Source organism: Mus caroli, unplaced genomic scaffold, assembly GCF_978045245.1.
Source record: "Mus caroli unplaced genomic scaffold, Mus_caroli_1 scaffold_16, whole genome shotgun sequence".
Lineage (NCBI taxonomy): Eukaryota > Metazoa > Chordata > Mammalia > Rodentia > Muridae > Mus > Mus caroli.
This window is the reverse complement of record NW_028227271.1, coordinates 6,019,813-6,032,603: the sequence shown is the minus strand read 5'-3', so window position 1 is coordinate 6,032,603 and position 12,791 is coordinate 6,019,813. Positions and strand designations below refer to the sequence as shown.

The window sequence follows — 12,791 nt, the reverse complement described above, 5'->3', positions numbered from 1 at the left end:
TGTCCTTTATTCCAGGACGGATCTTTGCCAACACCCCTGACTCGGGCTGCGTTCTGGGGATGCGTAAGAGGGCCCTGGTCTTTCAGCCAGTGACTGAGCTGAAGGACCAGACAGATTTCGAGTAAGTCATTCTTACATTCTAGAACCGCCTTCTCCCTTCTGCTCCCTGCCAACCCTACTTTCCATGGCCTGTTAATAGTCTCCAGTGTTTTCCTTTGGGTAGTACCACCTTGGGTACTCCAGCTGCTTTTGCCCACCTTCTTCCCATAGGCCTTTGGCAGAACTTCACTGGGGGACAGCAACATCACCTCTCCATTACTTCATTTCTCTGTAGGCACCGAATCCCCAAAGAACAGTGGTGGCTGAAGCTGAGGCCAATCCTCAAAATCCTAGCCAAGTATGAGATAGATCTGGACACCTCTGACCACGCCCACCTGGAGCACATTTCAAGGAAGCGGTCTGGAGAAGCTGCTGTCTAGACCTCTTAGGAGTGAGGGGGAAAGATCACGTGATCATGGTCATCTCACACCCTGGTAGATCTAAGTCCATGGCTTCTCAGTGTTCTAGCCCAGCCTCTCCCCTTCTAGGTTTCCCTGTACTCCATGCCTGCAACCAGGATCAGCTGTGGCCAGGAGCTGGAGGAGGGGTGGCGAGTGACTCTCCTAGGTGGCTGTCCTTCCTTCCTTCCACTCCAGCTTCATCGGTCACACAGGCTGGGTCTCTCTAGTGCTACCGCTAGATTTCAGCTACTCAAGAGTTTTCCTAAAAATAAGCTTTATTTATTTCTTTGTGATAACAAAGAGTCTTAGGTCCCTTTACTTGTACCACAGTGATGAAGTGTAACTACACTAATAAATGCCAGCTGGCCACTGTGTTTTGGGCGCTCTTGTTATTATCTCCCGACGGGGACTGTGACATCAGCCCTGTGTCCCTCCCTGGAGAGCAGCATTCATGACTGTCCTGTGCACTTCTACTTGCTGCTCCCTTCGGTGTACCCAGAACACAGGGGACTGACCCTCAGCTTCCTCTCCCACTAGTCCCTCTATCGTATGTGCCTGTCTCCGAGCACAAAGTGATGGTTTATTTCTTGGTCACATACCCATTACCCAGTCTCACTTTTCCTAGCCATCTCACAATCTCCGCTCAAATCAGCATGATTCTGACAGATCCTTTGAGGGGAAGACATGAGCATTTTGTAAATAAGGAGAGCAGAGACACTGGTGCTAAACCTGTGTTGGTTGGAATACATGTTTCGGAAGGATGTCAGCTCGCACTTAGCTGAGATCTGTCTTCTGTTCCACAACAGAAGCTGCATCCTCTTTACGGAAGGATGGGCTTCCTGCAGTTGGGCTTCAGGCTTGGGACTACAATCTGCACCCCAGGTGGACAGGAGCATGCCCTGTTTGTAATTTGAGGTGAAGACTAGTCACAGCAGACTGTGACTCTCAGTTGCACATAAGCCTATTCCTTCCTCCATACAGCCTCCTTCTTCCCTGCTGAAGCAGGAAGGACACTGAGAGTCTTGGAACAGGGACCTGGCTGTCTGAGGTACTTTTTCTAAACGGGCTGTTGCCAGAGTCTGAGTTAGTGCTCACTGGCATTCTTGAAAGGCCAGAGAAATGAACATTAAACACCAAGGGCTGTGCCAGGCATCCTACACGTTACCATTGAATCTCCAAAACAGCTTCATGGAGGGAGTGCTGACAACCCTCTTCAGAGATGAGGACACCGTCTAGATTTTAGAGCCTCACAAACCTGGGAGTCAAACTGATCATATGTTTTAAGCCAGGTATGGTGGCACCTTTAATCCCAATACTCAGGAGGCAGAAGCAGGTGGATCTCTATGAGTTCGAGGCCAGCCTGGTCTACATATTGAGTTCCAGTCAAGCTGATCTTGAAGCCATTCTGCTCCTCACACACTACCCAAGCCCGACCAACTACACAGACTAGAAGGAAACAGGGGAGGGGGTACGGGGAGGGGGGTTCACTGACAGTCAGGAAAAATGACACTTCACAAAGAGCAGTATTCTAGGATCACAAAAAGATCTGAAAACAAGGGCTGAAGAGATGGCTCAGTGGTTAAGAGCACTGACTGCTCTTCCAAAGGTCCTGAGTTCAAATCCCAGCAACTACATGGTGGCTCACAACCACCTGTCATGAAATCTGACGCCCTCTTCTGGTGTGTCTGAAGACAGCTACAGAGTACTTGGATATAATAATAAATAAACCTTTAGGCTGTAGCAAGCAACCTTCATTCCCAGCAGCCACATGATGGCTTACAACCATCAGTACAGCTACAGTGTACTCATATACATAAAATAAATAAATCCTAAAAAAAAAAAAAAAAAAAAAAGGAACAGGCCAATCCTCAAAAATTAAAAAAAAAAAAAAAATCTGAATTCTGAAAACAAATGTAAACAACGACCACTAGGAAGAAAAACAACCTACTAAGTACATTCCCAAAGTCAAAGGCCGGTGAGACTGTGTCTGCTGGATGCATTACTAGCTACTTCCTGTCATTAGGAAGCAACTGAGAAACATGGAACCCATGCAGACAAGACGTCTTGTTCCCAAGTACCCAAGTGTCAACAGTGAGAAAGGAAAGGGCATCTTCTGTGATTCCCAAGCACGATCAAGAGCAGACTGCGCCTGGCTGCCTTTCAGAATGGCAGTGCCAAGTTCCATTCTGAACAATTCAGTCTTGGCGGGTAGAGCTGGGCTTTAGCATTTAATTTCCCTGTTAGGCTAAGAGGAGCTGCCTACAGTACTGAATCTCAGCCTTGGAGACTCGACTTGTAGCATCTCTCTTATCTGGGGTAGGGGACTCTGGGAAGTGGAGGCTTTCTGTGCACTGTGCCCTGGGGTAGGGGACTCTGAGGGAAGTGGAGGCTTTCTGTACACTGTGCCTGGGGTAGGGGACTCAGGGAAGTGGAGGCTTTCTGTACACTGTGCCTGGGGTAGGGGACTCAGGGAAGTGGAGGCTTTCTGTGCACTATGCCCTCACTCTCCTGATCACTCATGTCCACAATCACTTGTGGGGAGGAGAAGGAAAGGCTGAAAGAGCCCAGCAATTTCTTATAAATGGGCAGAAGGGGATGCAGGGAAAAGTAGAAACTGGAAGTGGCCAAATTTGCTTTTAGAATTATTTATTTATTCTTTTTTCAAATGGGCAAACCCCAGCAACAGAAAGAACAAAAGCAGGCACACGTTTTTGAGTTAGCTGCGTCAGAAGGTTCTATTCATTTGGGTGTAGTCTCCAGCCAGCTTTTTAAAAAGTGCTTTCCAACTTGCATACAGATCACTTAAGGTCAAAACCAACTTCATCTAGTTTAAGAACACGAAAAAGAGGAGCTTTGTTCACAGAAATGGGTCTTTTTAGGGTAGGCAGGCCAGTTCCAAAAAACCCCTTTTGTATTCTGTCCCCAGCTCCACTTACCCCACCATTTTCTATAGCTCAATAAAAAAGCAAAGGTTCCAAGAGAGTAGGAAAAAAACAAAAACCAAAACAAACAAAACCAAAATTGCAAACTCGTAAGGAATGAAGCTCTGTGGAAAGGGCAGTGAGGCCCCCCCCCGCCCCCCCACCCCTACTAGAGAGACCTTTATCCGAGGTGCGGGATGCTGGGATGCTCCCTCAGCTCATTGGTGCACAGGACTTTTCAGGGAAAGAGCCACATTAGAAGGATGGCCTGGTAATTCTGGGACTGCTGGGAAGTAGTGTCTCTTTTTAAGGGGAACAGCCAGATATCTGGGTGAAGTCCCAACTACTGGATGACTAGCCCCTGGGTACCATATGGAAGTGCTCCTGAATGCCAAATTCTGCATCTACACCGCACCTGGAGTTCAAGCACTCATCCTTGGAACATAATTCTTGTTAACTGGGGGTATTAATTTGTTAGCTGTCACATCAACTAGAAATTTTCAGAAGGAACTCTGTCACCGTGCTACACCACGGCCCCAAAGGGAACTGTACACTCTAAGAACATGACATCTTCCTAGGAAAGGGGGTTACACTGGTGACTGAGGGATCTGGGGAGACTTCTTTTGCAGGGCTGAATATAAAAAAGCAACTAAGCAATAACACGGCAAACAAGTGAGGTAAATGTTTTTGGTTTGGTTGCTTGGGATGGGAGGGGAGGCGATGCATACGTCACTGTTATGTGTCGCCTCAAATCTCGAAACCACACAGCAGGAACACCTTCTTTTCTGTGTTCACAACAAAGAGACAGGATGGCAAGGAAGCCTCACCCACAGCCGTCCGCATGACGGCAGCAATGCCTCCTCCAGGCTACTCCAAGAGTAACAGGTAGTCCTTCAAAGACACTGGCAGTGGGAGACCCTTCACTGCATCGGGCAGGTACTGGAGACCGAGGCTACGGCGCACAGCGTAGCGGGCGAGGGTTTTAAGCGTCCCTGGTGCTGAGCACAACACAGTCAGTTTTTCACACAGCTGCTGGTCTTTGGTCACTTCTCGGGGCATGATGCCGTTTTTCCTTAATTCAAACTGTCCAACAGCTCTATGGAGGAGCTCAAAGCAGGAGTCTTCTTTTTCTGTTCCAAGTCCTCTCACTAGCAGAGCCACCAGGCGGGAGATGGGTGTCTGGCCTTTTAAGTTGATGACTCTGACCTCAGCACCATAATCAAGAAGGATGCTGACACTCTCAAGATTTCCCTTCATGGCAGCCCAGCTGAGCGGCGTATCATTGTTGTAATCCAGGGCATTGACCGAGGCTCCGCTCTCCAGGAGAGCCCGCACACACTCAGCATTGTTCTTAAAGGCTGCCCAGTGAAGCGGGGTGTCTCTGTTGCCATCCAGTGCATTGGGGTTTGCCCCATACTCCAGTAGGACCTCCACACAAGCCTCATCTTTCTCTGCTGCATAATGGAGGGCCGTTCGGTTGTAACCATCCAGGGCATTGACCTGCAGAAAGGAAGGAACTATTTTACACTGGGCAGGGCACTAGGAGAAGGAAGAGGCTGTCAGAGAGTCCTGTGCTTATTCTCCCACCGCCTGTGTCATGCAATGCTCTCAATAATGTGGGAAGTGGTGAGCAAGATGAGATGAGGGATGCAGAAAACGGTCTGACCTCAGACAGTTATCAGGCTAACCGGTGCCCACCTCTCTGCTTATGAGCATCGCTGCCCTGGGCAGGGAAGAGGAGGGAAGGATGAAGTCCTGGTCTGCACTACTGCTCTGAGTATTACTCAGCATTATTTTACCCTGACACTTATCGTGTGATTAATGGAAACCAGGAGGAAAAATAATGACGACAGAACTCAGTTCTTTCACTTTGTTGTGCTTTTAACCTACAGAGACTCAGATAACCTCACTGGCAGGAAGGGCACAAACTTGCAGTGCTGGGATAGCAGCTGCCTCAGTCAAACTATCATCATCTCGAAGTTCTAGTTTACACAGGGCCTAAGATGCTCTTCACACCCCGTGTCTTAGTTTGGGTTTCCATGGCTGTGAAGAGATGCCATGACCAAGGGAACTCATTCACAGCGTCAGAGTTTCAGTCCATTATCATGGTGGAAGCACCATGGCGATGTCCAGGCAGACATGGTGCTGATGGTGCTGGGGAAGGAAGGAGCTGTGAGTTCTACATCTTGATGCACAGGCAGAAGAAGGAGACTGCTGCGCTTTATACTAAACATAGTCTGAACATTTATGGACCCTCAAGGCCCACCCACACAGAGATGGACTTCCTCCAGCAAGGCCACACCTTCTAATAATGCCGCTCTCTCTGAGTCAAGCATTCAGATGCACGAGTCTAAGGGGGCCAAACCTATTCAAGCTACCACATTCCACTCCCTGGCCCCCATATAGGCTTGTACCCATAACACAATGCAATATGCATTTACCCCAACTTCAAAGTCCCCATAGTCTATCACAGTCTCAGCAATGTTTAAAATTAAAAGTCTAAAGTTCAAAGTATGTTCTGAGATTCATGCAATCTCTTAACTGTCTGAAGACAATTACAGTGTATTTAGTTATTTATTTAGTTAATTTTTCCGAGACAGGGTTTCTTTGTGTAGACTGTCTGTCTTGGAACTCACTCTGTAGATCCGGTTGGCCTCAAACTCAGAAATCCACCTGCCTCTGCCTCTCAAGTGCTGGGATTAAAGGTGTGTGTCACCACTGCCTGGCCAGTGTACTTATTTATAATAATAAATAAATCTTTGGGCCAGAGAGAGCAGAGACTGGGCGTGCAGGGTTGATCAGAGTAAGCAGAGGTCCTAAATTCAATTCCCAACAACCAGATGAAGGTTCACAACCACCTATACAGCTACAGTATACTTTATACATAAATAAATAAATCTTTAAAAAACTTTCACCTCAGAGATGCTGGTCTCTTAATCACCACTAATCTCTTACTTCTAGCTAACTAGCATCAGCTGTCCCAGTAACCCCTTCTACTCTTGACTCTAAACCCAGAGCCACATTGCCAAAGCTGCCGAGTTCTGCTGCTTTGCTGGGGGCTGGAACACGACCCCCTTTTTCTGTTACATTGTCACCAGCTTTCTCTTTTCTAGCTCCTTCAGCTTGGCTGTCCTGGACTGACCCTGGATCTGTAGACTGACCTTGAACTCGGAGATCTGCTGGCCTCTGTCTCCAGTGTTGAGATTTCTATAAGCTTTTCCTTTTCACAGGATGAAGTTTAGCTTGGTGGGATCTTGTCCCAAGGTCACCACTCCCTTAATTCCATTTGATATCTTTAACCTATTAATCTCCTTGAACACAAGATTTAGCTCCATCACACTTCCTGGTGTCCTTCTAATCCTCAAACTACACATTTTCTTTTTTTCTTTTCTAAGCTTGCTACATTTCATGAAAATGTTCTTCAGAGGACCGAGCCACAGAGCCACACGCTTCCATGCTGAGGTTAGGCCGTTTTGAAAATAAATCTCTCCACTTTAGCCTCAGACTCTTCCAGACAAGGGCAAAAGAGGCCACAGTCTTCACCAAATTATCATAAGAACGCTCCCTAGGCCACACACTAAAACTTTTCTCCTCTGAAACCCCTTGAGCCAAGCCCTCATAGTTCAAGTCACCCTCAGTACAACTGCTTGCCTTGATCTTACTGGGATGGCTCATTAAGACACCATCACACTTTCCACTGCTTTCCTAGTCCACATTCTTCCAAACAAAAGCATGGTCAGGCCTAATCTCAGCAATATCCCAGTTTCTGGCACCAACTCCTGTCTCAGTTTGGGTTTCCACTGCTGTGAAGAGATACAAGGAAACTTTCATAAAGGAAACTCTTTAATTGGGGCTGGCTTATAATTTCAGAGGTTTAGTACATCATCATGGCAGGAAGCATGGCAGCATCCAGGTAGACATGGTGCTAGAGGAGCTGAGAGTTCTACATCTTGATCCACAGGCAGCAGCAGGAGACTACTGTGTTTTATACTAACCTAGCTTGAACATATGAGACCTCAAAGCCCTCCTACACAGAGACATATTTCCTCTAACAAGGCCACACCTCCTAATAATGTCACTCCCCATGGCCAAGCATTCAAACACAAGAATCTCTGGGGCCACACCTACTCACACCATCACACACCTACTCACACCATCACACACCTACTCACACCATCACACACCTACTCACACCATCACACACCTACTCACACCATCACACACCTACTCGCACCATCACACACCTACTCACACACCTACTCGCACCATCACACACCTACTCACACACCTACTCGCACCATCACACACCTACTCACACACCTACTCGCACCATCACACACCTACTCACACCATCACACACCTACTCACACCATCACACCTACTCGCACCATCACACACCTACTCACACACCTACTCGCACCATCACACACCTACTCACACACCTACTCGCACCATCACACCTACTCGCACCATCACACACCTACTCACACACCTACTCGCACCATCACACCATACAAGGCAGTAAAGCAGAAGCAAACCATGTAATGAGTTAACCGTTTACTTTGTTAGCCCTCACTTTTCACTCTGGGCACTGCTATTAATCATGGCTGGACGGAGGTACTATGGTCGGACTGGGTTCTTCGGCTTATTGTCCAGTGTGTTTGGGACTTCACACTGGCTTGATGGCTTGTCACCTCTGCATATGCCACTTTCAGACCTGTTCACTGACAAACTTGCCACATTAATTTGCCATGTATTTACTTATCGGCTGCAATCCAGCAATCCAAACTTTCAACCTATTACACAACCCTTTTATTTATGATTTATTTATTATTCTATGTAAGTACACTGTAGATGTCCTCAGACACTCCAGAAAAGGGTGCCAGATCTCATTATGGATGGTTGTGAGCCACCATGTGGTTGCTGGGATTTAAACTCAGGACCTTTGGAAGAGCAGCCGGTGTTAACCACTGAGCCATCTCGCCAGCCCTACACACCCCTTTTATAGATGAGGTAAAAGGGTTTATGGAATACGTTCAAGGTCACACAACTGCAAGTGCTTGTCTCAGAATTGGAATCCATGAAATCTGGTTCCAAAGTCCTTTTGGGGATGAGGAATTTTCAGCTTCAGTTAAAATCTTGTTATATATCCAAGTTGGCATCCAACTTAGAGTCCGTCTGACTCAGCCCTCCCCGTGCTGGGATTACAGGTGAATGCCTGGCTCAGAGTCTATTCTAATCATCCTTTACCTTCTATGGCTTCATGCCAATACCAAGAGTCTACTTTCAAAAATTAATTTTGGATTTTTATCTTAAGACACATTACAAAGACAATAAGATCGAGCTATGCTAAAAATAGCTAGTGGGAAAGGAAAACACCCCACAAGTGACCATATCCCGAGGAACGGATAGCCCCGAGGCGATCCTCTACAGAATCTCACATGTCTCACAGGGCTTAAAATTAATCAGAGCTGAGGAGCCTCTGGACTCCTGTAACTGGATAGTCAACAGGAGAGGGGCAATGGAAACATAACCAGCCCAGGAGGTAGGCAGGGAAGGAAAGAAAGCAAACGCCTTCCGGGAGCCATGTCAGCTTAAGTGAAGGGAAACTACGAAAGGCAAAGGGACAAGATCCTTAGAATCATATGAGTTCATGATGACACCTTGCTTTAGTAACGTAAATGCTGATGTCACCATGAGTTACAAAGTAAGCTGGAAGGTGCAGGGAGAACACGAGGGCCGAGTCTTTATGATTTGTGAATGTAGAAGCATTAAAACTGTCACTCACCTCTGCTCCCTTCTCCAGGAGGAGCTCTACGCAGTCGGCGTCGGACACCATGCAGGCACAGTGCAGGGGCTTCAGCGTGCCGTGCGTGCAGTTCACATCTGCTCCCTGTGGGAAGGAGTTCGAAGATACAGAACTGACTGAGTGGAGAGGGGAGTCCTAAGCCCGAATACACCTAACTATGAGTACCTATTACTCTAGTAACGAGGCCCAAGGGATACGGAAGAGGAAGAAGAGGAAGTTCCTTGGAGCAGTGGCTGGAGAGTTGGCTCAGTGGTTAAGAGCACTTGTTGTTCTTGTGAAGGACCCGGTTCCATTCCCAGCACTGCTTCCTCAGGCACCAGGCATGCATGTAGTTAGCGCACAGTTCCCCAGATTAAGCCACTAAGTTTCTCTACAATGCAGCCTGCCAAAATAGCCACCGGGACAAAAAGACGATCTACCTACTGTCTATGGTCACCATGCTCTGAAAGTCATGAGTCTGTCAGACTGAGGCCAGAACTTTGGCTCTTTTTTGCAATCCAACAAATGACCCTCAGCAACCATGAGGCCATCTTAATGTTCTGTGTGCAGACTCTCCGAGGCAGCCTGCATCTCAGCACTGTTCTGTCTGATAGAGAAGATTCCAAGTATGGCTTTCAAACCAGAGCCCGGTGACTCAGCAGCAGTGCTGGGATTAGAACACAAGGAAGTTCCTACTACTGGGTCTTCCGACCCTGCCTCGCCGAGAGCGAGCCATGCGCACGCGCGCACGCCTTCCTCGGCAGGGGTGCAGCTCTGAAGCACTGACAGAGCTAAAGATCCATGAGATGCGGGGTAACTACATGGTTACAAGTTCTAAAACATTATCCTGTTACTTCTCTCCAAAGTACACAGATTTTACAAAACCAAAACAAACCCTGAGAGGAGGGAGGTCTAGAACATATGTTACGAAGGGACAGACGGTGAAAGGGAGAAAGCGGGTGAAGCGTAACAGGGGAGAACATGTTTTAAGAATCAGGCTAAAACCACTGATGAACAGAGTATGTGCTAAACCCAGGCTGCATTAGCAGGGACCCCCCCTCCCCCCACCCACCCCTCCTCCCTCCTCCCCGCCCACCTCAGAGGCCTGCTCTGCCAGCAGCAACCCACTCACCCCTCGGATGAGGTCCTCTACGTTGTCATGTGGGAAGGAGCGGATGGCGGCGATGGTTCGGATCAGGCGTTCGGAGAGGGAGTATTTGCTCTGAATGCTCTGCATAATATACCACATGCTGGAGCTCATCAGGGCTCAGAGTGCGCTCACATGCTCCGGACTGCCTGAAACAAAGCAGACGCCAACAGTGCCACTGACTTTACCTCTCCTTACCACACGGGTAAATTTTTCCTGAGGACTCCCACTATAAAAACAGATTCCAAGAACATATCAGTGATTATTCAGCATCACCTCTTGGGATAGTGAGGCACTAGACTATAACAACTGTTAGGATGCTAAGTAACCCGGGACATTCTGACCCTTGGGTCCCACATTCTTCTCTCTCTCTTTCTTCTCTCTCTTTCTTCTCTCTCTTCTCTCTCTCTCTCTCTCTCTCTCTCTCTCTCTCTCTCTCTCTCTCTCTCTCTCTCTCTCTCTCTCTTTTCGAGACAGGGTTTCTCTGTGCAGCCCTGGCTGTCCTGGAACTCACTCTGTAGACCAAGCTGGCCTCAAACTCAGAAATCCGCCTGCCTCTGCCTCCCGAATGCTGGGATTAAAGGTGTGCGCCACCACACCCGGCACATTCTACTCTCTCATTTGACTAGGACAAGATCCCCCCCAAGGGGTCAGGTTCTAAGACCCTCCTGGAGCACAACACGGTCTTCAAGGCTAGCAAGGAGTCTCTGAAGGCTCTGAATTTTTGTTATTTTTTTACTGGTAGCACCTTCAGGTTCCTTACACCCTTGTCTTACAATATACGTATGCACATATCATCGTTTCTCTGTCTTCTCTGCTCAGAAAAGCCAGCCACCACATCCCATACAACGTGAGATATTTAACAAATACTGGTCGCTTGACAGACTATGAAAATGTGTGATGCCTGTGTGGAAGGGGAGGCAATGGAATAAACCTATCTTGATGATTAGTCATCTGTAAAATATTTTCAAATATTCAAAAGAGAAAAAAAAGCCAGGCAGTGGTGGCGCACGCCTTTAATCCCGGCATTTGGGAGGCAGAGGCAGACGGATCTCTGAGTTCAAGGCGAACCTGGTCTACAGAGTGAGTTCCAGGATAGCCAGGGCTACACAGAGAAACCCTGTCTGGAACACCCACCCCCCCGCCCGCACAGGAAACAAAAAAAAAAAAAAAGAAAGAGAGAGGGTAAAAAACCAAACCAAGAAATAAGGCAACATTGTAGATTGTAGATTAGGGGAAAAGCACAAAACCACTCTGGGATCAACACAAATCCTTACAACTTCAAGCCAATAAAAAACACTTCCGATTCTGGGTAATAAGCAGATTTACAATAAAAACATTGTAATAACTGGCTAGTCAACATGCCTGAGTAATATGGCTGTGCAAATGTGTTGAAACTACATTATGGTAGAAAAGTCTAGGATGAGCGGTGAAAGAAAATAAATAATTCAACGTATTTAGATGCAACTACAATAAAAGCTTTAACTATGGAAAGATGTGTTAAATGACAGCTATTGAGGTGGTGAATTCTTATGAAAAAAAAAAAAAAAGCACCTATCAAAAACTGGAAAGAAAGCCGGCGTGGTGTCAAAAACTGGAAAGAAAGCCAGGCGTGGTGGCGCACACCTTTAGTCCCAGCACTCGGGAGGCAGAGGCAGGCGGATTTCTGAGTTCCAGGCCAGCCTGGTCTACAAAGTGAGTTCCAGGACAGCCAAGGGCTATACAGAGAAACCCTGTCTCGAAAAATTAAAAATAAATAAATAATTAAAAAAAAAAACTGGAAAGAATGTATAATAAACAGCTCCAACCTTCAGTGTATTTGCTTAGGAATCTATGTTCTGCTGGAGAGATGGCTCAGTGGGTAAGAGCACTGACTGCTCTTCCAGAGGTCCTGAGTTCAATTCCCAGCAACTATATAGTGGCTCACAACCATCTGCAATGGAATCTGATGCCCTCTTCTGGTGTGTCTGAAGACTGAAACAGTGTACTCACATTTATAAAATAAATAAATCTTTAAAAAAAATGGAATCTATGTTCTTATTAAAATACCAACCCAGCCAAATATCAACCCAGCCGAGTGTGGTGGCACACGCCTTTAATCCCAGCTCTTGGGAGGCGAAAGCAGGTGGATTTCTGAGTTCGAGGCCAGCCTGGTCTACAAAGTAAGTTCCAGGACAGCCAGGGCTATACAGAGAAACCAGAGACACCCTGTCTTGAAATTTCAGACAAAAAAAAAAAAAAAAAAAAAAACCAACCCCACCCCTAAGAGTAAAGGTTATGGGAAGTTTTTTAAGTAGTGCCTGGCACATGCTGGTCCTCAATATAAATTTGTTAAATCCATATTTGAATTGGCATCACAGCATCAAGCACCCAGGATCAGACTCACCAAACCCCCGGGTTAGGTAAGTTGCTGTCAGGGTGTGACTCAGGAGCAA

At 47.1% G+C, this 12,791-nt stretch overlaps 2 protein-coding genes across 13 annotated transcripts in view; one reads left to right on the top strand and one right to left on the bottom strand.

Annotated features, from left to right (window-relative positions):
- Pfkm (phosphofructokinase, muscle) overlaps positions 1–874 on the top strand; it is a 39,050-nt gene extending 38,176 nt beyond the window's left edge. For all 3 annotated transcript variants that reach the window (XM_029469609.2, XM_021183835.3, XM_085831611.1), the window contains 2 exons: positions 16–121; positions 335–874. In XM_029469609.2, the coding sequence (XP_029325469.1) occupies positions 16–121; positions 335–479 (251 nt within the window). In that variant the 3' untranslated portion in view covers positions 480–874. The remainder of the gene's footprint in view (positions 1–15; positions 122–334) is intronic.
- A 2,255-nt stretch (positions 875–3,129) lies between these two features.
- Asb8 (ankyrin repeat and SOCS box containing 8) overlaps positions 3,130–12,791 on the bottom strand; it is a 31,460-nt gene continuing 21,798 nt past the window's right edge. For 6 of the 10 annotated variants that reach the window (XM_021183206.2, XM_021183201.2, XM_021183200.3 and 3 more), the window contains 3 exons: positions 10,342–10,505; positions 9,210–9,314; positions 3,130–4,921 (listed from right to left, as the gene is read on the bottom strand). In XM_021183206.2, the coding sequence (XP_021038865.1) occupies positions 4,289–4,921; positions 9,210–9,314; positions 10,342–10,470 (867 nt within the window). In that variant the 5' untranslated portion in view covers positions 10,471–10,505 and the 3' untranslated portion in view covers positions 3,130–4,288. Of the gene's footprint in view, positions 4,922–9,209; positions 9,315–10,341; positions 10,586–12,791 lie in introns of all 10 variants that reach the window. The other 4 variants (XM_085831588.1, XM_021183207.2, XM_021183205.2 and 1 more) reach the window with 2 other exon arrangements.